Source organism: Solanum pennellii, chromosome 6 (genome assembly GCF_001406875.1).
Source record: "Solanum pennellii chromosome 6, SPENNV200".
In the NCBI taxonomy this organism is placed as follows: domain Eukaryota; kingdom Viridiplantae; phylum Streptophyta; class Magnoliopsida; order Solanales; family Solanaceae; genus Solanum; species Solanum pennellii.
The window spans coordinates 1007449-1031086 of record NC_028642.1 but is presented as its reverse complement, the minus strand read 5'-3'; the positions used below and the strand labels follow the sequence as shown (position 1 = coordinate 1031086).

The 23638-nt window shown below is 30.7% G+C and overlaps 4 protein-coding genes across 7 annotated transcripts; 2 read left to right on the top strand and 2 right to left on the bottom strand.

Annotated features, from left to right (window-relative positions):
• Positions 1–3475: 3475 nt before the first annotated feature.
• On the bottom strand, positions 3476–5774 carry LOC107021937. The gene is made up of 3 exons (XM_015222650.1): positions 5705–5774; positions 3964–4296; positions 3476–3657 (listed from the first exon to the last, which is right to left on the bottom strand). Exons 1-3 carry the CDS (start codon positions 5772–5774, stop codon positions 3476–3478), a joined length of 585 nt encoding a protein of 194 aa, XP_015078136.1.
• Positions 5775–6256: 482 nt separating this feature from the next.
• LOC107023914 (tubulin beta-8 chain-like) lies at positions 6257–9244 on the bottom strand. The gene is made up of 3 exons (XM_015224757.2): positions 8762–9244; positions 7608–7877; positions 6257–7166 (listed from the first exon to the last, which is right to left on the bottom strand). Exons 1-3 carry the CDS (start codon positions 9153–9155, stop codon positions 6493–6495), a joined length of 1338 nt encoding a protein of 445 aa, XP_015080243.1. The 5' UTR covers positions 9156–9244; the 3' UTR covers positions 6257–6492.
• A 1437-nt stretch (positions 9245–10681) lies between these two features.
• Positions 10682–20615, top strand: LOC107023792. 4 transcript variants are annotated; one of them, XM_015224599.2, is made up of 7 exons: positions 10721–10874; positions 11687–11734; positions 14231–14290; positions 14400–14458; positions 17331–17951; positions 19114–19869; positions 20283–20615. In XM_015224599.2, exons 4-7 carry the CDS (start codon positions 14408–14410, stop codon positions 20379–20381), a joined length of 1527 nt encoding a protein of 508 aa, XP_015080085.1. In that variant the 5' UTR covers positions 10721–10874; positions 11687–11734; positions 14231–14290; positions 14400–14407; the 3' UTR covers positions 20382–20615. The 4 variants fall into 4 exon arrangements, with proteins under 4 accessions (XP_027773745.1, XP_015080085.1, XP_015080086.1 ...); XM_015224600.2 differs by lacking the exon at positions 20283–20615 and adding an exon at positions 19998–20207; XM_027917945.1 differs by lacking the exon at positions 20283–20615 and adding an exon at positions 19992–20207.
• A 1955-nt stretch (positions 20616–22570) lies between these two features.
• On the top strand, positions 22571–23500 carry LOC107021910 (receptor kinase-like protein Xa21). The gene has a single exon (XM_027917738.1). The coding sequence runs from the start codon at positions 22571–22573 to the stop codon at positions 23498–23500; it is 930 nt and encodes a 309-aa protein (XP_027773539.1).
• The last annotated feature ends 138 nt before the right edge of the window (positions 23501–23638 follow it).

Sequence of the window (23638 nt, the reverse complement as noted above, 5' to 3'; positions counted from 1 at the left end):
AAGTTCGTCATCATTACATTTGAGAGAAAGTGCTGGAACAAAAAGTTATTCTGAAAGGAATTTCTACGAAAAGCAAGTCGCCGACATATTTACTAAGACCTTGATAAAGCCTAAGTTTGAATATTTCAGGGCTTCTCTTGGAGTTATTGATCGTAAACATGCACTAACGGGGAGTGATAAAATTAATGCATGTTAGAATTTTCTTTTACTGTTTTACTTCTACAGTTTACTGCGTCAAATAACAGTTTCTATATTTTAGGAAGGATAATCAGGTTAGTTGTTTATTAAGCTAGGAGTCTTATTTGTTAGAGTTATCGTAGGAGTTAGAAGTTAACGCTGATGTTATATATAACTCTAAGTCTGCTTGTAAATAATAATACAACAACAAAGCTTGAGTTCAAGCAAAATGAGTTCTTCTATGTTCCATTTCTTGTTCAACTGTTGCACTTGTTCTTTCTTTTCTCTGCATGTGCTTTGGTTTTAATCATTAATCATTATCATTAATATAATTACAAATAATAAATTTTAATTGTAATTTTTTTCCATAAATATGATAATATTTAGTAATTGTAAAAACATTTTAAAAATAAAATAGTAATTTATTACTTATTATTTTATTTTAAAATGCCATGTTTTTAAGAAAGTGGGGTACTATTTTTCATTTTCTTTTGTTTGCAGTAATCTATAGTTTTTTTTTATTATTATTAGATTTTAATTAAATTACAATTTGATATTGACCCTATTTGTGTAATAATTTCAATTTCTTTTATATACATATATATTATTATCTACATTTATTTTGTTATAAATACGGAGATTGTGTCACACATATTATAATAAAATGAAAAAAAAAAACATATGTTGAGTTATATTTTATATTGATCCACATCTTTCGTTTTTTGTAAAAGAAATACACAGTTTTAATTCTGATATTCCAATTTCAGTTTTCTTTTTAAATTAAATAATTCTACTTTTTCTAAAAATATACACGTGTGTACTGTGTAGTTTTTAAAAACTGCTTTCATGTTTATTTATTTTATTTTATGCATGATAGTGCATGGTCTCAATCAAAATCTGGATGCAGTAAAAAAAAAAATAGAAATCTGGAGAGTGTAATGTGTATGTAGTTCTTGTTTTCGCAAAAATTAGTTTTAATTACATCGTCTCTTTTACATTTTCTTCTTATGAAATTTTAATATATAATATAATAAACAAATATTTTTAATGTAAACTATTTTAATAAATAAAATAGTGATATATTATTTTAAAATTGCATGTATTTAAAATTCGATGTTTTCAAGAAAGTGGTGTTCATATTTTTCGTTTTGAATTACGATTTTATCCCTTCTATAAATTAAATTGTTATAAAATACTTCAATATTTTATTGTATAAATTTAATTAAATGTTGATGACTTTTAGACTTCCTAAGATTAATATCTAATTAAGTATCTAAATCATCTATAATCTATATGTATCTAATAATTATTTTTTTAAATCTTTTTGAGATGTATATAATCTAGCTTCACAAATTCAAATTCATTGATGCTTAATTACATGATAAGAACTTTAGTTGTTCTTTCTACATGATTTGCTAACTTTACTTTTTTTTCCATATTCTTCATTTATTTATTATTATTTTTTAATTACTTATTCAACTTTTATACTCTTAATATTCATAACTCTCATCTTTTCATATTCATAACCTCCAAATATTTAAACTAAAGCTTTAAGATATCTTTTGATATTCCTTCAATTCTATTTATATAAATTCAACTTCTTTATCTCATGAAATCCCTACCAAGATTATTAGGCTATTATTTTTATTCTATAGTAAAGTAGATGATGAAGACTCTTGAATTTTGATAGGATACGAAAGGAGTCAATAAGAACTCAAACAGTTATGTACTAATTTTGTACTTATTTTTTCATCGATATATACATCAATCTTATAAGAATAACGTCTATATTGTATTTTTTTCTTAAATATTCTGTTTCTTTTTATCTTTTTTTCTCTCTGTTAGACTTCTTAATTTAGTTTTCTATGAATGTTTCATTGCCGTAAGTCTTTATTCTTATTTTGTAATTGCTACATTTTATTATTCATTACAATTTACATATATATTTCCATAAAATTTTGGTCATTCTAACGTATCTATAAAAATTCACATGAAACATACGTGCGAAGCACGTGCTCAGAAACTAGTATATATATATATATGTATGTATATTAAATATTGATATTTTATATATTTTTTTACATTGATATTTTTTTTTATGATATAGATATGGAATATTTTGGCTTTTAGGAAAATCTAAATAGTTTTGTTTTCTTAAGTTCGTTTACAAATAGGATTCCTATAACATAATATTATATTATTTTGGCTTTAAGGGAAACCTAAAACAGGTTTCTTTTTTAAGTCAGTTTACAAATAGGATTCCTATAATGTAGGGCAAATTTACGGTAAAATTACCATTTGTTCCTTATAAGTTTATAATGACAAAGATCCTTCAAATGATGTAATAATATCAGCGCTAATACATTAATCTAATACACGAGATACATTAATTGTTAAGTAATATACATTACATTTGATGCGCGAGATACATTAATTTGATGACTAATCTGATATATGAAAATAATGAATTTTGGGAATTCATAAAACTAATAGAGGGTAATGATAATAAGAGAACTTGACTTGCACTCTTCTTTGTGTTTCTCAATCTTAACACCGCAAATCCAACAGCCAACGAGAAGAGTGATCCAGTCCCTAATAGAATATATAGACCTGTAAGCACTATTTTTCTTCTCGACTTCTTTGTAAGACTAATGCGCCTAGACTCTTTAAATGACAGATAACATCTGGTATGGTTCCTTCTATCTTGTTGTTAAATAAATAAAGTTCTTGAAGCATCGACATGTCATGTACAGTATTTGGAATACGTCCAGTCAACTCATTGTAAGACAGACTCATGGTTGTCATTCCAGTAAGATTACTAATTTCTACTCGGAATGGCACCCTTCAGTTTACAACCTTGTACTTCAAAAGTTTACAAGGCGTTGGAGAAATTACCAACAGATCCAGTAAGCTGATTAAATTGCAGGTCTAGGACAGTCAAGTAACGAAGATCACTGATTTCTCGAGGGATCTCTCCTTCAAGAAAATTGTTCTGTAATTGCAACACTTCAATATTTTTAGTAGTCAAGCCTTTTTTTATGACTTTCACATTGTATGATAATCTCCAATTGTAATTTGCAAATAAGGAAAGTAAACCAAGTCAACAATTTAGGCACTAGGCATTCTATTGCCTTTTTTTTCTGAATGAAATGACAAATTCATATAATGAATTGAAACGACAACTGAAGTAATCCTCAAACGTCTATAGATTATTTAGTAAAAGCAAACAACAAACAGGGGGCAATGTCTAAACAGAGCAACCTATGAACTCTTTAGTGCAATTGGAAAATCTTCATGATCACCACGGTGCATCAGCCTCGAATGTGAGTGCAACGCTTGCTGCAGGCCCTTCACTCAACTGTCGACCATATCCACTCGAGGCAGCTGACGGTCCCCATGCCACACCTGAACTTTGGATTTGGCTCATTTCACGGCGTCTGTTCAAATTTCTTCCCTTGCAAAATGCTGGCAAATACACCCCTGTCACAATATATGATAAGTTTTTGACACATAAAAATCCATAGCTTAATTACTAAAAATAGACGATTTACCTTATACACACTGACACTGTAAAAAAAAAAAAAAATCTCTTACATCATCCATATTAATGTTGATCATTTCATCAAGTTACAATTACTACTTATAAATGACACGATTTTGTAATAAGAGCTCCTTTTATATTTGGCCCGCTAAAAAATCATTTTTTTTCGTTGACCTGATAGTGTATAAATTCTTTCACGATGCCACTATAAAAGTTAAGGACGTTTGAAGTATGAAATGTAATACCTTCTCCCAAAGCCAGATTGTAGTAAAGATCAACAATGTTAGGGCACTTTTGGTTGCATTGTTGAGAACACAGCTTAGAAGTGAATGTTGATTCAAGAAGTGAATCAGAAGAAATGCCAAGAGAGTTTCTATCAGCTCCACAAGCACTAATGCACTCGTCACTTTCAATCGAATTTGTTATGTCAATATTGGACACTAACACATCCGAGGTCTTGCATTGGTACCCTCTTGTTCCCTCGATTGATTCATAACTCTCCAAAGAGCAACGCTTCCCTGACGAAGCAACTGAGTAGGCACACAATCCTACTGACAAATCTTCACACACAATTTCACCTGTATTTTCAAATAATAAATGTATCAAGGTATCGTCACTAGCAAATCGTTACCAAAGGTCTATAACATGAATTAGATAAACATAGATAAAAAGAAAGTTCATTTGCTTTCGCTAAGGAGAAACTCATAAGTTTCCTAAACTAGTATTTACGTACGTTTAAATACTACATATATAAAAGAAGAGTACATACCATTATTGGCAAGAGCTCCATGAATGACAAATGAAAAAACAAGGAAAATAATGAGCTCCATATTTGGTAAAACAAGAATAATATCCCTTCTTCTTAGAATAGTAAGAAGAGAATTTGTTTATGAGATATATGGAAGAAAAGAGGGTTTGTTTATATAGGAAAAATTTGGATGAGTCCAATAAGAAATGCCACTTAACCACTAGAAGGTATTTCTTATTGATAGACTAAATATTTTTCAAGTACATAATTTTGATATTACCAATGATGTACGTAGGATTTTGCACGAGCAGTATCGATTGATGGTTAAGGGAGGTTGTTTGGTTGGCATACGTTATATGGAAATCATAAGCATGAATTGTAATATCGAAATCATAATGCATAGATTGTAGTGTTTAGGTTAACAACAATCCGTTCAATATTATTATCCAATTGTGTAACAGCAGGCTCGACTCAGAAGACATTGAGGAGGGATTGATTTCGGGTCGTTACTGTGGGTACGTAACTATCCACCAAACCAATTAAGTCATCTCGTTGGTTATTATTAAGTGCATATACTTTATTAGTGAACGATAAAAAATAGGATATATATATGATGTATAATAAAAAGTTGATACAAATTTTTGTTTACCAATTCACCCATAGTATATTAGTCTAATTTAATTTTCTGCCGAATGTAGACCATTTTCTTGTTCATAATTGTTAATGTATTATTATAATTTATAATATAATAGAGCCTGCAGAATGGTGATTTGGATTTGCTATTTTATATTGTTTCAATGTGGACAATTTTGCGGAAATTACAAATTGCAATGTGTCTTTCTTTTATTATTTATATGATCTTTATTTATTCAATGTATTCTGGAATCTCATATATATTTAATTTTTAATTTTTTTCTTAGAAGAATCAAGCTCCATGGATAGGGATTCCTCAGTAACCAATTGTTAATTTTGACATAGAAACCAAAGCCATGACTAGTTGTAACTTGTACACTTGTGCACTCAATCGATTTTCGCAGGTGTTTCGATACCTGTTTTGGGACGTAGTCGTATAATCCAATATATTCGGAAGTTTCACTTTGGGAGTAAAACACTATCTACCTAAAGTTATTTTATCATGCTCAAACTTAAGACCTCTGGTTAAGAAAGAAAGAAAGATGAGCATAGCGTAGATGGTGTTTATCCAACAAGGGAACACAATTATTAATTTTGTTCCTGACCTATTGACAACCTCAAAAACACCTCTATAATTGAATAAGTAAACTTAGATACACACTGGATTTGCCACATGATATAACAAGTAGTTTCAAACCCTTGTAAGAGTACAAAGTTCCTAAACGAAAAAGTGAGAGAAGTGTTTTAAACACCCCTAAACCTGAAGAGAATCTAGGGATATGTTTCACGCATGTTGCAAAATCAAGGACGTGTTAAAAGTTCATTTAGTCAAGGGATCTGGGTGTTTTTAAGGTTGTCAGTAGTTTAAGAATGAAACTAATAATTCACACAGAGTTTAGGTAGCGTTCTTAATATTTCTCTCTGTGTTTATAACAAGGTGCTCAGATTTTTATGTTTAATTTGCAATCAACATTTTAATAGCCAGGTTTTGAGGGTTGAGATCCTAGGCCAGCAATCCTTCAAGCCAGCATTACACAATTTGAAAGAAATGTTTTTAAAAAAAAATAATATAAATGCTAATAACAAGATACTAAAAGTTATGGTTTCTGCATCCAATATCATAGGTATTTGCTGCTGTAGTAATAAGCACAGGTTCATTTTACTGGACATAATGTAAGTAGTATGAGTATATACCAACTACAGCATGTTTTATCATTACTCAATCACAGATTGCTTAGCAAAAGCAACAAATATTCAATATGCAATTAAGGGGTAGTGACAAGTTCGACAAAAATACAGGTTAGTCGCTTTCTCTTCACTACTAAAAAGTTCATGCACAGTTGAAACGAACTATTACTTAAAATATAAGATAAGATTTCCCGGCATAAGCATACTAGTCATGATATGCTTCATCTTCGTCCTCGTATCCTTCATCCTCATCTGCTACTGCATCTTGGTACTGTTGGTACTCAGAGACCAGATCATTCATGTTGCTCTCTGCCTCAGTGAACTCCATCTCATCCATTCCTTCCCCTGTGTACCAATGCAAGAAAGCCTTCCTCCTAAACATGGCTGTGAATTGCTCACTGACACGACGGAACATCTCTTGTATTGAGGTTGAATTTCCAATGAAAGTCGATGCCATCTTTAGACCAGTTGGTGGAATATCACAGACTGTTGACTTAACGTTGTTGGGAATCCACTCAACGAAGTATGAAGAATTTTTGTTCTGCACATTAAGCATCTGCTCATCAACTTCCTTGGTGCTCATTTTCCCCCTAAACATTGCTGATGCTGTCAAATAGCGGCCATGCCTAGGGTCAGCAGCACACATCATGTTCTTTGCATCCCACATTTGTTGAGTAAGCTCAGGAACAGATAAAGCGCGGTACTGTTGTGAACCACGTGAGGTAAGTGGAGCAAACCCAACCATGAAGAAGTGAAGACGGGGGAAAGGAATGAGATTCACAGCAAGTTTCCTCAGATCAGAGTTAAGCTGTCCAGGGAATCTGAGACAACAAGTAACTCCGGACATGGTTGCAGATATTAAGTGATTCAAATCACCAACTGTTAGAAAACAAAAGCACCATCAGCAAACGGATAACTTTCTAAGATGCAGAATAAGTGATTCACAGCATGAAGCATATTCGTATTAATTATTGCTAAGCAAGCACAACCAACCAACCCTCAATCCCAAATGAGTTATGGTCAGCTAAGCAAAAATTCACTATATAAAGTTAGACTATGAATGAAAATTGAGGAAAAGTTTTAATAACTAAACAGTTGATGAAACACGTTTCATGAAGTTTGATTAAGATAAGCTTTAAGAAAATGAAATGGCTGCAAAAAATGGGAGGCCACTGGCGCTAATCAGAATATTAGTTTCAATTATCTAACATCAAATAACATATTAGAAGACTCCATCACCACAGCTCAAAATCGTTGCTTGTTGAACTAGACACATAAGTATATGAGTTATGTCATTGAATATGAATAGAGGATACTTACAGCTAGGAGTTGTTAGTTTGAGGGTTCGGAAACAAATGTCATATAAAGCCTCGTTGTCAAGAACCATGCACTCATCTGCATTCTCTACAAGCTGATGAACAGACAATGTAGCATTGTAAGGCTCTACAACTGTGTCTGAAACCTTTGGCGATGGGAAGACAGAGAATGTCAGCATCATCCTATCTGGGTATTCCTCTCGAATCTTTGAAATGAGAAGTGTCCCCATTCCAGACCCAGTCCCTCCTCCCAGGGAATGACACACCTGAAACCCTGCGTATAGTCACACATATAAGCAACAATGGTGCATGTATGATTATGTATATACCCCAAAAAATAAAATCACAGGCAAATGAAATCGATAAACATTAGAAGTTGTGATAGGCTGATAGTAGAACCAATTCCACAAGTTTATAATATGTACAAACATTTCGAGAACACCTTTAGGCAATAGCAATTTTCAGGTTACTTGTGCACAACCTCAAGAATAGATTCAATCAACATAGCACCCACTGTGGTGTACCAACCATTGATTCATTCGATGTTCAAGTTATAAAGCAAGTCGAGATTCTCTAAAACTATAAATTCTCTCATAAGCATATATGAAACGGTAAAATTATTGAATATACCATATCAAACGTAATCCCACAAGATAAACAAATCAGTATACACACAAGCATTTAAACAGCACTATGTAGGCAATTACAAACATTTAAACATAAATGTAAGCGATCACGATTTTATGCTTCTCAAATTAACAAAAATACATCATGTCATGCATACGCATTCAAACAAACACCTTGGCAGCATTACGATTTATGTTCAAACGTTTGTGATTTCAGCTTCTCAATGATAAAAACCCACAGAACTTTCAATATAAAAAAAAAACAATCAGCACAAGTTAACAAATCAACATCATACCTAAACATTTAAACAAATTGTCAGTTTCTTAATAAAACAAACACATAAACATTTAAACAAACACCTTGTAGGCAAAGATAATTTGGAGCTTCTCAAACGCGTAAAATCATAAACTTATAGCATCAAAAACAATTAGCACGAATTAACAAATGAAAAATACACATAAGCATAAACACCGTATCAGCATCACAATTACACCTTCTCAAATCAATTAATCAAACATTTAAACAAAATACCTTGTAGACAATCACAATTCTCAGCTTCTTTCCTAACAACATCGAGAACGGAATCAATCAACTCAGCACCTTCAGTATAATGACCTTTAGCCCAATTATTACCGGCACCAGATTGACCGAATACAAAGTTATCAGGTCTAAAAATCTGACCATAAGTTCCAGATCTAACACTGTCCATAGTACCGGGCTCTAAATCCATAAGAACAGCACGAGGTACGAAGCGCCCACAACTCGCCTCATTATAATATACATTCACTCTCTCGAGTTGAATATCTGACTCCCCATGGTACGCGCCGGTTGCATCAATCCCATGCTCGGCGCATACCACCTCCCAAAACTTAGCCCCGATTTGGTTGCCACATTGGCCACCTTGTATATGGAGAATTTCACGCATTTTCTTTTCTTTTTGTAGGTAAAGGGTATCGTCGAGGGAGGAAGGACGAGAATGAAATGAGAGCGAATGATCAATTTTAGGAATTGTATGAGAAATGAAAGAAAAAAAATGAAGCAAATGAGTTTGTTTATAAGGGAAGGTGGTGATTGGGGTTTTGTGGTGTTTGAAAATTTGAAATTTGTTGGAAAATGGTGGGAAAATCTAAGTCCAAACAAGTGTATGGGTAATAAAATTTGAGGAAGTTACATATTCTATGGTTTAGTTTGTGAATGTTTATTAATTTTCTACAAACTCTTGTTATACTATATATTTCACGTCATAATGCTAAATGGTCAGAAAATATGGCCAATATTTTAATTCTAAAATAAATCTTTTTTTCATTTTTAGTTAAAATGGGTAAAAATGTTCAAAAAGGTAAAATATTGTAGGTAAAATATTACTCTCTCTGTTTAAAAAAAATGATCTCCTTTCTTTTTTAGTATGTTAAAAAATAATGATATCTTTCTTTTTTTGGTAACAAATTCTGAGATTTCGGACATAGGTTGGAGGTACTTGCCCTTTTATATTTATATCATCCAACTTTGGGTGCACAATTAGACACTTAAACTTGTATAAAATTAAACAAATAGACACAAAAGTCATATGTGACATTCTACTTGATAATTTGCTTCCTATGTGTTTTGTGTCCATAAGATTAATATGTCTACTTGTTCAATTTTATACAAATTTGAATATTTTTTTGTGAACATTCAAAGTTTGAGAATATAAATATGATATGAAGTCAAATTAAATAGCATATATATGTATTATGCTTTTTTTAATACATCTAAATAGATAATTAAAAAAGTATGTTAAATGTTAATGTCATTAGTGCCAAGTTCAAAGAGGCCCTACACAAAGTTAAATGATAATGTCATTAGCGCCAAGTTCAAAGAGGCCCTACACAACAAACAACAAACAAAAATTACTCTCCTTTTTAATTTGATCGCGATGTTTCACTTTAGCTCAAAATTTAAAAGGCATAAATATAAATATATCTTTTAATTTGGCTATAAATTAAATTTATTTTCTTTAATTTTGGATATACATAATAGACATTTAAACTTGTATAAAGTTTAATAAATAGATACACATGTGTTTTACATAATATCCTATATTTTATTTTTTATCTTACGTAGTGTACTACATGTATTGTGTCATATAAGACTTGTGTGTTTATTTGTTCTATGTTATATAAGCTTAAGTGTCTACCTGTATATATCCAAAATTGGAGGATATAAAAATAAAATAGATCAAATTAAAAAGCACATTTATATATTATATCGATTTAAAAAGATAGATAATTTTTTAAATCTTGTAATATTAAATTAAAGATACTATAATATATCAAAATATTTTTTCAATCTTCTAATCTTAATTAAACATGTCATACGGAAAAGTTAAAATCAATGAACCATTAAAATACACTTTTGTTTTTAAGACACATTAGAAAAAAAAAGTAAGACAAACAACTAAAACGAAAAAATATTATATATAATCATATATAGAGACTTTAGTTGATGGAATCTTGACATGGAAAAACGTAGCAAGTCTTCCTTTTTCATTACATAAAATCAGTAAAGTGGAATCACTCTGTTCACTCACAATTTTCCAATCTTGAGTCTCAAATTCTGAGTTAAAATGTCTGCTGGACGCCCTAAATCCGATGAACGCCCTAAGGTATTCTAATTTGTATAACCTCTTTCCCATTTTCTACACAAATTGATAGATTTATTAATTGACATTCATATATTGTGTTAACTATCAAGTTTTACTCATTGATTGATGTTGTTAAGTTGTTATCACTGTATTATTTTGAACAATCCTAACCTAGATTTTATACTGATTTAGACCCAAGTATCCAAGGGAACTTGTGGGGGAAGGGGTGTGCTGTTGTTGACCCATAGTGACGAAGTCAGAAATTTCGTTAGGGTGTTCAAGATTTAATAAATTTCGATGAAGGATGCTCAATTGGCACCGTTCATTACTCTGGTTGACTGCTTATATGATTTCGAACAATTTTCACCTCATGAGCTAACTTTTGGGTTGAATTTGGTCAAAGATTGGCGGATGCAGCATGCTAGCACTAGGTTCAAATATGTGGAGTATAAATTTATGTGTAAAAAATAATAGGTTTGAACCCATAATCATCATATCATATCATATCATATATTACTAAAAATGTGAAGCTCTAACCTCAAAGTTGAATTACCATTTTGTCCTTCACTTAAATATTTTTTTTAATGTACAAAATGTAAAATTATATTCTAATAACTAATTAAATAATCAATTTTAAGTATTCAATTTAAATTATTGTAATTAAGATATAATGGAAGATAAAAAGTCATTCAAATGAATGAAATAGGTTACATTAATTTGATAGGTGGAAGTTCAAACATTTCAAATGAAAAGTATTAAAAGAAACTGTTATATATTACAATCCCCACAAATTTATATTTCTTCATCCCTAATTTGTGTCTTTTCTTTTTCAGGTATTCTTTTACCGATAATATTGTGTAGTTGAATTTGGTTTAGACAATGTAAGACTCTCATCTTCCTCTCCTTTTTTACATAAAGTTCTTATGGTACGTTCTTTCGTATTTTGTATTCCGTCTAATGTTTTAATTGTTTATTTATCATATAAATCATGCTCAATTCTTTAATTGTTATCTAAGGATTTGATCTTTCACGTAAAGTTAAACTATAAAAATTTTGTTGTCACCTCTTATGAGGTAGATTTTTATTTTCAGGGATAAATATATGGTGCTTTTGCAGGCAGTTGAATTACTTTGTTGCTTCTATTTTTCATGATAATTATAAGCAAATAGATATTTAGTGTTTACCTCCATTACTGTTAGGAACTTGAATTTATTCCTTTAATGATTGAAGAATTTTTTATAATGTTTTTGTGGATTTTAAGAAGTTTATATTTACTTCGTAAGAATAACATACGCTTAAAAGTAGAAAGAATGTTAGACAAAATATAGATGACAATTTTACTTCTATATTAAATTACAATCTTTAACTATTTAATAAATTCGATATTAAATAGTAACTCATCACATTAGTCATGATACAACCACCATAATGTCTATGAAATATCTTTGTATTGATTTCATGTTGGAGTAAATTATGAATTTTTTGTTCCTTTTGTATTCCAATTGGAAATATGAATGGTTGTGTTTGTCCTCCCAAAAAGAAAAATATCGGATCTATATTATATATAGTTTTTTTTATATATAAATATTTGTATGAGTGTTCCACTAACTCTCCTTTATGTAAATAATATATATAAGAAAAATCGGATCTATATTATATATAGTTTTTTTTATATATAAATATTTGTATTAATGTTCCACTAACTCTCCTTTATGTAAATATAATAATTTTCACTAATTATTTTCATTATGATTTTTACTCCTACCTCTCATTCATGATCTCATATGAGTTAATGTCATATACATGAGCCATGACAACTCTTGTGTTCTTCGACCTATCTATAAATAGTGGTATTTAACACAAGATTGTACACACTCAAAATAGTTGAAAAAAATGTAGAACTCTCTGTGCTCTCTTCTCTTTATCTCTTTTTATTTGTTTTGTTTAATGTTTAGGCTTTTTTATTGTTTTCATTGTATAACATATATATAAACTAAACATGAAAAACTTCAAAATAAAAATTTAAATTATCATTTTACCCCTAGACTTAATTAATATATCAAAAAATATATATAAAAAATCAATTTAATTATTCCTTTAAAAATCCAAAAATGATGAATTTGAGTAAATTAAATTAAGTATAGTCCAGTTTCATTTGACTAATAGTTTATTTACTTTTAATATGACAATGCTTTAGGCTTTTAGCATTCTCTTTGGATGTAGGTATAATGCATTAGTTCAGAAATTAAAAACCGTATTTTAAAAAATGAAAAAAAAACATCTCATAATAATTTAGGTCGTTTCAACTACTCCAAACATCTTATAATAATGTGAATCTCTTCTATTTCTCCTAACATCTCATAATAAATTGAGTCTTTTCTACTACTCTTAATATCACGTTATAAATGAGTCTTTTTGCTATTTCATTTGGTTAAAATATTCACAGTTTCTTGAATTTTTTTCTCCACCATCTTCAGCTTCAAGTACTTATCAACCCCATCCCTTACAACCACCCTACCTTCTTTTTTTGCTTACTTTCTTAATTTTCATATATTTGGATCTATACAAGGTTCTAATCACATTTGGATTGGTCATGATGTGATTTAATATATGCATCAATTTAGTTTTTATTGTTCCTGCATAATCGTTAGTTTCACAAGATAAATAATTTTTCATTACAATATGTATTTATCTTTAATTAGAGTACTATATATATGTCAGCAAAGTACTATCGAATATGCAAGAATATCTAATCTCAACTTATGAGCTTGTTATTTTTGTTTTCTATTGTATTGCTTTTATTTTTATTTGTAGCACAAAAAAAGTCTAATAATATATATATATGTCATTTAAATTTTATCATTTGTCATAGAAAAATTGTTTTAAATATTTTGGAATAAACATGCAATGCATATTCCCAGAGACTAGTATTATTATAAGTGGGAAGCTCCTAACCTCAAAGTTGAATTACCATTTTACCCTTCACTTAAATATTTTTTTTTTTTAAATGTAAAAGTATTTTTAATAAATAATTAGATAATAAACTTTAAAGTAATAAAGATATAATGAAAGATAAATAGTCATTCAAACAAATGAAGTTCAAACATTTCAAAACATCTCTTATTTAATTTTAAGTTAAAGAATTTGAAAAGTTCCATCGATAAAATTACATACATGATTTTTCCAACAAAATACATTATTTTGATGTCTTCTCATGACAATAGCATGTGAATTGATTTATCTCACAAAATTTTTCTTCAAATTTTTCATGTTTCTTTTGATCAATAAATTTTAGACATATATGTATATAGATAGAACTAATATTACATGTTTTGTTTCATTATTTTCATCAAAAATTTATGTTTTTAACGCAACAGGTGATAAATAATTCTAGAGAGTTTTTCATTTGGACAAAAAGTCTGCTCAACATTCATGAGGTAAAACAAACCTACTTGTGTGAGAAAGAATATGTATGTTGTTTTGTTAATTTATTGACGGTAAATTCTTGGAGAATATAATATCTGAATTAGAATTTAATCATTTCAGTGCATTCGATGCATTCTTCAAGAAGGTTAAACGCGTCATGGACATTTATTTGTTGTTTGGTAAGTATTATTTTTCATTTCAATGTTGCATATTTTTACTTAGTTCATTGTTTGTTACATTCAATTTTTCGGTTGAAGGAAGGTAAATTGACTACTTTTTCTTGAATAATGGCAATGAAAAAGAAAATAAATTTTTTTATTTCCATGTCTGATGTACAAATCTTCTTTTAAAGATTATGTTTGTTATAACAAGTTGATTATCATGTAGTGAACACTCTAGGTTATTAGATAAGACAATTGAATAATTCATGTAATTAGTTTTTTCTCATAATTAAATCTAAAAAAATTAGCATGCATTATATTTAATGTGTTTTTTTAGAATTTATAAATGATTTACTACTTGTATGAAAATAAAATCATGGTGTGATTTCATATTTGTAAATAACCCTAATAACGAAAGAAGAGGAAGCGTTGAAGAAGAAAAATGGTATTACTAAATATTTTTATATTCTACAACTTTATGTTTTTATTGATTAAATTTAGAACTTATTATTTCATTTATTCTATCTAGAAAAAAAGTGTTTGGATAAAAAATCGCATAGATTCTTTATACTCATTTTAAGGAGTATATACTCCTTTTAATTTTTAAAAATAAAACAATATTATTAATAATCTTTATACTTTTTAAAAAAAATGTGTATTGACTGATATAGGCAAACGAGCGGAGGGCGAGTCCAAAAATTATTCTTATTTTTCTTATAAGTGAGAAGATCTTAACTTTAAAATAGGATTATGATTCTACCCTTTTACTAATTTAAATGAAAGAAATAATTAATTAAATATTACTTAAATAATACTTATATGGTATTAATCCATTATGTTTCTAGGTAGGATTAATTAAAGAAATGTTTAATTTATTTTTTATTTTAAAATAGAGTTCGGTAGATGAAGTGTTTCGTAACAACCAAACACATTAAATTATATTCAAAATATCCTTTAACACTAAAGAACAAAAATGTCCTTTGAATTACCATACATCTTAATATGGCACATATTTAGATTTTAGTAAGAAACTTTGCATACTTTCAACTTTAAACAATCTAATTCTCATAACGTTATGTATATCATAAATTTTTAAATGAATTTTACAATTCCAAACTTGTAACTATAAATACCAAAAAATTATCTTCAAAATCACTTTATATTAATGCATACACTTAGTTATTTCGATGTATAATTGTTAATGAATGATTATTGATGGATGTAATTACACTGACACATTGTTCAACACAATTACTTTTTGTTGATGCATACGCTTTGTTGTTCTAATGTATAATTATTGATGAATAATTGTTGATGAATGTAATTGTTCATCACATATGCAATAAAAAAGAGATAGATCTGTTTATACTTTTGTTAGTTATTGAGGAAGTTCCTCTATTCTTATAAACTAAAACTATTTCTCTCTTTAATTTTTGTTATTTAATAGTTTTAGAATTAATTAGCTTTTTTATTGTTTTTAGTCTACTCTATTTCATTTTATTTCGAATTCATTAACTAATTTGGTGTTACACTCTTTCTCTTTTGCTTACTTAATTTTATGAATATAACTATCTATACATATTGTAACTGTATTTAAATAATTTAGGAATATTTATACTAAATAGCGTGCAATATAAATATATTTTCTATTATGAAATTCAATTTTTTAAGTATGCATATATTTTGTAGTAATTACAAAGGACAAACGTGCAACGCACGTTTTCAAAATCTAGTAAATTATTATAAGTGGGAAGCTCCAAAGTGAAAAGTTGAATTACCATTTTGCCCCTCTACTAATTAAAACTTTTATAATTTTCATATATATATATATATTCCTTAAAAACAAGAAATTAAAGTAGATGCATGTATCTTTTAAAGTTAAATTTCATCTCTATTTTTTTTATATTTATTTTAGTAGTATTTGACCTTTCAATTTTCCATGTGTCTTTTCATGTTTCCATAATTTTGTTGTATAAATTTAACTTTTCTAAGAAAGGCTTTAATTTACTATTCCTACAATTCTTGTGTGTAGGAACTCTAAAATATATTTCACTTATTAAATTTTTTTTCTTTCATCTTCCAACTTCTTTTTATATTTTCATTCATATTTTAATATATAAAATTTCTTTGTTTTATTGGTTGTACATAGTTTGATCTTCTCAATAATATTTATTCTGATCAATCTTTTAACATTCTTAAATACTTTATAAAGTGTATCATAAGGTGAGTTTGTCCAATTATTTCATTTGCCTTCTTTGGTTAGATTTCTCCTTCAAAAAGAGTCTTACTTCAGATAAATCTATTCCAATATAATTGATTTAGCTACAAATATTGACCAACATTTTTTGTATTATTGCTAAGCTAGCAGCATATTCACTTTTTTTAGTATAATATCTATTTATGAAAAGCTTCTGTTGCAATAAAATTCAAATTCAGATACAAGTTGATTTGTGAATGCCTTTGCATATTTGAACTTTGAAATGTGGACATGGACTATGCTTGGAGCACACAGGTTCATAGTTGACTGTGTTTTCTTGTAGTTTAAAAAGGTATGAAATACACGTGCGTTGCACGTGTTCGAGAACTAGTTTTAAAAATACAGTGAGTCCAATGCTAAGAACGTTAAATTTTAAATACAGGATCCGCTTCCGCGTAACATAAGGTTGTCATGTTATCTTGTGCATGCTCTTGATATCCAGAATTGTTTTTGGACAATCCCCAACTCATGAGCTAGTATCTACGATTGAAAATTTATGTATATATAACTTATTATATGTCACAATTTATGTCTAGTCAAATAATGCTAAACAGAATGGGGTGGAGAAAGTTTCAAATATCAATTACTGTAAGCATTCTTAAAGTTATGAACATTTGGAGTCTTGAATTTCAGGTTATCAAACTTAAGATTATGATTGACAAGAACAGAAATCGAGTAATCTTTGCAGAGTCGGACCATGAATTCATCGACACACTCTTCTCATTCTTGACACTCCCGTTAGCTACAATTCTAAGACTTCTTGAAAAAGATATGGTTCAATTGGGATCAAGTAGCCGTGTTTATGCCAGTGTTTATTCGCTTGAGCCGAGGTTCTTGCGTACAAGCTACTGCAAATCCATGTTGATCATGCCGCGGAGTGCATCAGAAGTTCAGTGTGAAAAGCTGAAGCTCAATGTTGATTACTCGGAGAATGCAGGGAAGTTGTTTAACTGTAATAGCTATAACCCTAGGTGTAAAAACATTTTCAGTATCGCGCAGAATACACGCTGCTTCTGCTGTACTAGATTGAGACAATGTGATAGAAAAATTAAAGAGAAGGAAGAGAAGAGAAGTTGTGGGGGAGAAACCGTGGTTGAAGTCTTTTTTAAGGGTGGGGCAGCAAGCTTTATGATTACAGATGATTTACAGGTAATGCCAGCCTCAACTGCTAGTTTAACTGCTTTGTTCGGAAAGCTCGGAGTCAGTGACAAGAGTGAAATTGAGGCAAAGACTGTAGAAGTTGGTACTCAGGAGGTAATGCTTTTACCTATATGTTGTGCAATGCATACCATTCTTATTTTTCGGAGTCTCCAACTTGTTAAAAAATAGTTTCATAAGACCAATTCTTCATTTATTGTTTTTCCTTCAAGTTATTATCTGGTCTATCTTCTTCATTTAGTTTGAAAATTCATGTTGTACTATTAGTCGGGTTCGAGAGAAAATTAAATTGAGTATTAGAATGGTGCATGGAAGATTAGACAATCAGTAAAATCCACCCTAGAGTAGTTACACCGGAGGAGGGGTGATAGCTGAACGTCTTACTTGATTCTTCACAGCTACTTAACTCTCTACATTTTATGGCTAAATGTGTAGGCTGAACTTTGTGGGATATTTTACGAAAAATACTTCATCACGAACAAACTTTGTGTATATAAGAAATTGAGGTTCAATTCGAGTGTGTGGTTAATGACAAGGAAGAACTAATTGCAAGGTAAAGGAGGTAAAAATTGGATTAACTTAGTTTGTGCTTAGCTCTTTCCTTCAGCACATTGTCCACTCTTGCTTCTTTTGGTTTTCACAAGAACAATTCTGATCACATTGATTGAAAGGCATAATACATAGATAGGTACTCAAACTTGGCCTAAACTGGCAAGTAAAACCTCCAACTTCGGGAGTGCACAAGACATCACACATGGTATCTATTACTTTGTAAGTTGGAGTACTGTTCAACCAACGTTATAGAGATGAGTTGAGGTGTCTACATGTGCATCCTCAAAGTTGGAGTATTTGGTTATCAGTTCAGGCCAAGTTAACGTGTCTATGTATTATGCCTTATTGAAACATAAAACCTTACCATCTGCTACTCTAGGTTTTTGTTGAAAACTCGTTCAGAATTAAGGTTTTCGCTAAGAGTTTCTCATTAAAGGAAATGATTAGAAGAACAGTAGCAAGATTGAAAGTTTAAGACGTTTTTTATTTGACGTAATTTGCTAATTGCTTGGTTATCTGCTACATGGTTTCTTTATCTTCTTCTATTAACTGATTCTATTTGCACCATCATCCATTACCATATTAATACTTGGGTTCTTATTTGCCTCTTCTTTTTGTTTCAAAAATTCATGTTTACTTCGTGTGGTATATATGCTAGTTTCCACAATTTCCGTGCCTCATCACTGATGCATATGACCATATTTAGGTGTTGCAACTGCTGAAGTTCTCATTGCTCTCGAAGAAGGCTTTGACAAATATGGTACTGAATAGCCAGGGAAGTTGGTTGAAAGATATATCGAAGTTTGAATATAACCAAACTGCAAAGTTAGACAAGAAGACCATGTCTCAAAACACAAATAGTATGAACCTGAAGCTTATAGTCAGCAAAAGTAAGAAGAAGGTTTTGTATGCAGAAGCGGGGTTCAAGCTTGTAGACTTCCTTTTCAGTTTCCTTGTATTTCCGTTAGGGGCTGTAGTAAAGCATCTAGGCGGTAACTCAAGACTTGGATGTATAGATAATTTGTATAAGGGTGCTGCTGAGTTGAGTTTGGAAAATTATATCAAATCAGAAGAATGCAAAAATATGTTACTCTCTCCGAAACTGTTTCCACACTCTGGTTTTGACAGTCATATTCTCGATGTGGAAGAGGAGTACCCGAAATACAGATATGATGACTCTGGAAATATAGAATTAGTAAGGAACACTAATAAATCCGAGGGATCATCCATAGTAAATGAGGAAGAAGCAAGTGATTTAGCCATCAATATTTTGGATCCAAAGTCTCCAACAGGAGAAACTATAAAGGGTGAAGGATACTTGAAAGGACCCGCAACGTTTATGATAATGGATAATCTTCTAGTGACTCCTTTTTCCCCTACCGCAATCATAACTCAGCTTAATCAAATGAAGGTGTCAACCAGTGATGTCGAGGAACGCACTGTAACTGTTGGGAAGGACGAGGTATGTACACCTTCTACTTGATTTACTTGCATATTAATTGGGATTTTGAACAGAAACATCAATAGGCAATAGGTGTAAGCACCGCGAGATATCCAATTCATTTTTATCCTTTGTGTTTCAAGTTTCAGAGTTCATGCAGAGTGGAACCATGCAATACTAGACATGGGATAGATGTTTAAAAACTATTTTTTATCAGGCTTTTGCAAAGAGTTCGATCAGTTAGTACAGAGTAACGAGGCTTTTGCACATCGTAAAAGGTTGCAAGCAAATGATAAATTGAATTGACTAGAATTTGTGTGTTGTAACTATGGATTATGCAAAAGATTCAAACAATGGAACTAAACATGCATGATTTATTAAGATATCTCTCTATATATATCTAATCTTTATTAACTATATATTAACTTTTGCAGGCCTTGAATTTACTGAAAGCATCTTTAATCTCAAAAACAGTTCTAAATGATGTTTTCAACATTAGGGAACCTTATCCTAAGGTTATGCTTAAAGTGTGAAGTTTCATACGGTATGCGTGTGATTATATCGTACTGTATTATGCGTGAAGTTTCAACCTGACGCTATGTGTGTGATTATATCGTGTCATGAAATTATATTTCGCGTGTTATTTCCATGTAGTGTGCTATTGTAAATAACATTGTTGTGATTTTTCGTGAGATGCAGACTATTGTGTGCCTTTGGCATGCACGCAGTACTGTGACTTAATGCCTAGTTTTTACATTGTTTTTGTTCCCGCGATGCCTAGTTTTTGGCTACCTGGACTTTCAGTTTGTTAGTAAGGGTTCGATTCTCCACCATGTAATCATCTCCTCGTTATCTATCCCTAATTTTTTTTAAAAAAAAAAGCCTAGAGACTATGGAATGACCAACAGCTTCTTATTGAGCCATTCTAAATTATTGGACAACAGCTTGAAAACGGCATAATACATAAATGTGTTCTTAACTTTGCTTTAACTGTCATTTATGCCCTTCAAGTTTTTGGTGTACACATACAAACAAACATTTAAATTTATATAAAATTGAATAAGTGAACACAATATTACACGTAGGATACTACAAACTATATTTTTTCTCATGTCAATTACAATCTTAAAATATTGATCAAAATTTATATCGTTTGATTCTCCAAAAGAAAATTTGTGACAAATATTTTAGAACAATGGGAGTAAGTTAGGAAAGAGAAATGGCCTCCAATATTGGGCAGAAAATTTGAATACAAATTGCTTCCATTTTGTCAAATTCCAAAGATATGAATAATCTGAATAAAACAAAAAAAAATTATATTACCTTACCCCCTTAAAATGAAAAAGGGGTACATAAAACACATTATATTTAAGAAATACTAATATTTTATTTGCATATAAAATACAGACACTTTTTGAATAGAGAGTAACGTATCAATTTTGAACATGATCTAAGGCCACTAGGAATGTGTGCCTACTCAGGGAAGCGTTGCTCTTTGGAGAGTTATGAATCAATTGAGGGAAGAAGAGGGTACACAAATGCAAGATCTCAGAGTTATGAAATGATCGATACATATAACATCACGCTACTACTAGTAGTAGTAGTAAATAAGGATTGGCATGACGAATAAGTCAATCTACCTTCTTGTTATATTAAAGGAATGAAGTATATCATATACAAAGCAAGCAGAAGAAAACATAGGATCGCGCTTAATTAGCACTTTCATAAGAAAATGAATGTGGTAGTTAAGGTGAAAGATGAAGGGATTATAGAAATTAACAGGGAAAACAACCATCACAATACAGAAACAAAACGAAACAATGTTTTGACAGTTCTTGTGATATATATGAGTTGATGAGCGTTTCTGCTAGCCGCACAATAGACTTCAGCATGAGCATGGCTGCAACATGTCTAAACAATTGTCATGTCTAAAAGATTCCAGTACAAATCTGGTTGATCCTGAAATAAATAAATACTATATTCTGCAAAGTTTGTTGGATTGCTTTAATTCACGTAAAGTTTATTATAGTTGAATCGACATTTTGAGTTGGTTCATTCAGATATTTGTGGACCATGTCCTGTTGTTTCGATAGGTTATTTATCACTTTTGTTGATGATTCCAAGATCTTTGTGCTTGAGAAAAAGCTCATGATCTGTGATCTTGTGAAACAATTCTTCAAAACTCAAAGAAGAATCCCATTCCTCTTAAAATCCTAACAATAAGTTCATCATATTTCTTTTTTGAGTCCACTAAAAGCCCATTTATGGCACGTTTAACCCGTTGAAGGGCTTGACTCTTGTGGGATGGGATGTGCTCAGCGCCTCCAACTCTTTCTGTGGGTCAGACATACAACAACTTTGAGCGCATCAGGGAGTGAGCGAACTCATTTTAGGATTCGAACACAGAAATCAGAATCTCTAGTTGAAGATGAATACATGTTAAACAACTTTATTTGTTAGTTAAGTGGAGAAAAAGATCTTGTTAATTGTTAGTCAAGCCAAGACAAGTCTTGATAAGATAAAGTTCAAAGGTGAAGGATAGAAAATTATGTTAAAACAATTTAACAACCAAACTTTTTAAAAAGTTTTAACTAGTTGTTTTATCCAACTAATTGAATTGACCCCATTGACTCAAAGACATTCTAAAAACAGTATATAGGTATACATTAATCTTTAAATATATCTTCTAAGATCATTACTATCAAGTACTCTTGTCATAGCTATGGGAAGAACTTGCAATCTTCTGTTTTCTCTTGCAGTTTTCATTACACTTTATCACCATACTTCTTCACTTGCTAATATTAGCACTGATAAATCCGCTCTACTTACCTTGAGATCTCATCTTTCTTTTGATCCTAACAACATCCTAGCAAGAAACTGGTCTTCTTCCAGCCCGGTTTGCAGCTGGATTGGAATCACTTGTAGCTCCCGCCACCACCGAGTCACTGCTTTAAACATATCTAGCATGCAACTTCATGGTACCATTTCTCCATACCTTGGAAATCTCTCATTTCTTGTTTCCCTCGACATAAGTTACAATGCTCTCTATGGAGATTTACCAGTAGAGTTGGCTCGTTTGCAGAGGCTGAAATTTATAAGTGTCAGAAATAATAACTTCACTGGAGCCATTTTATCATCTTTAAGTTTGTTACCGAATCTACGGTTTGCGTACCTTTCGATGAATCAATTTTCAGGAGAAATTCCTTCTTTCATTTCCAACATAACAAAGATGGAAGTGCTGAGTATGCAAAGTAATTTTCTAGAAGGAGAGATTCCTCGAGAACTCGGTGATCTTTGCTACCTGACCTTTTTAGATCTGCAATTTAATGAACTTAGTGGCTCTATACCAGCATCAATCTTCAACATTACAACTATGGAAAACATTGGTCTTACCTATAACAATCTCACTGGTCAGCTTCCAACAACTATATGCGACCATCTTCCAAATTTGAAAGGACTTTACCTCTCAAAAAACTACCTCGGTGGTGTTATTCCACCAAACTTAGGAAAATGCAGAAAACTTCAAGTCTTGTCATTGAATTACAATGAGTTCACTGGAACTGTACCAAGAGAGCTAGCCAACTTAACAGCTCTTACAAAATTATATATCGGAGGTCTTCATTTGGAAGGTAATACAACAATTTCTTACTAGAAAAACGAAAAAATGTTCTTCTGCAAAAGTGGTAACTCATATATTTATCTAAAATTAATGACAGGAGAGATACCAGTGGAGCTCGGTAATCTGAAGAAACTACAAGCGCTAGGATTATCAGAGAGTCGATTTAGTGGT

Bases quoted from the DNA above. Each gene is read 5' to 3' on its own strand.
- LOC107023914 (XM_015224757.2), bottom strand. From the start codon at position 9,155: ATGCGTGAAATTCTCCATATACAAGGTGGCCAATGTGGCAACCAAATC. The intron at 7,878-8,761 runs GTATTTTGTTTA...GACTATACGCAG, and splicing joins GAATTGTGATTGTCTACAAG to GGTTTCAGGTGTGTCATTCC. The intron at 7,167-7,607 runs GTAAGTATCCTC...GTTTTCTAACAG, and splicing joins CAAACTAACAACTCCTAGCT to TTGGTGATTTGAATCACTTA.
- LOC107023792 (XM_015224599.2), top strand. From the start codon at position 14,408: ATGCATTCTTCAAGAAGGTTAAACGCGTCATGGACATTTATTTGTTGT. The intron at 14,459-17,330 runs GTAAGTATTATT...CTTGAATTTCAG, and splicing joins GGACATTTATTTGTTGTTTG to GTTATCAAACTTAAGATTAT. The intron at 17,952-19,113 runs GTAATGCTTTTA...GACCATATTTAG, and splicing joins TAGAAGTTGGTACTCAGGAG to GTGTTGCAACTGCTGAAGTT.
- LOC107021937 (XM_015222650.1), bottom strand. From the start codon at position 5,774: ATGTGGCAAATCCAGTGTGTATCTAAGTTTACTTATTCAATTATAGAG. The intron at 4,297-5,704 runs GTCAGGAACAAA...TTGAAAATACAG, and splicing joins GTTTTTGAGGTTGTCAATAG to GTGAAATTGTGTGTGAAGAT. The intron at 3,658-3,963 runs GTATTACATTTC...ATATTGTGACAG, and splicing joins CAATCTGGCTTTGGGAGAAG to GGGTGTATTTGCCAGCATTT.
- LOC107021910 (XM_027917738.1), top strand. From the start codon at position 22,571: ATGGGAAGAACTTGCAATCTTCTGTTTTCTCTTGCAGTTTTCATTACA.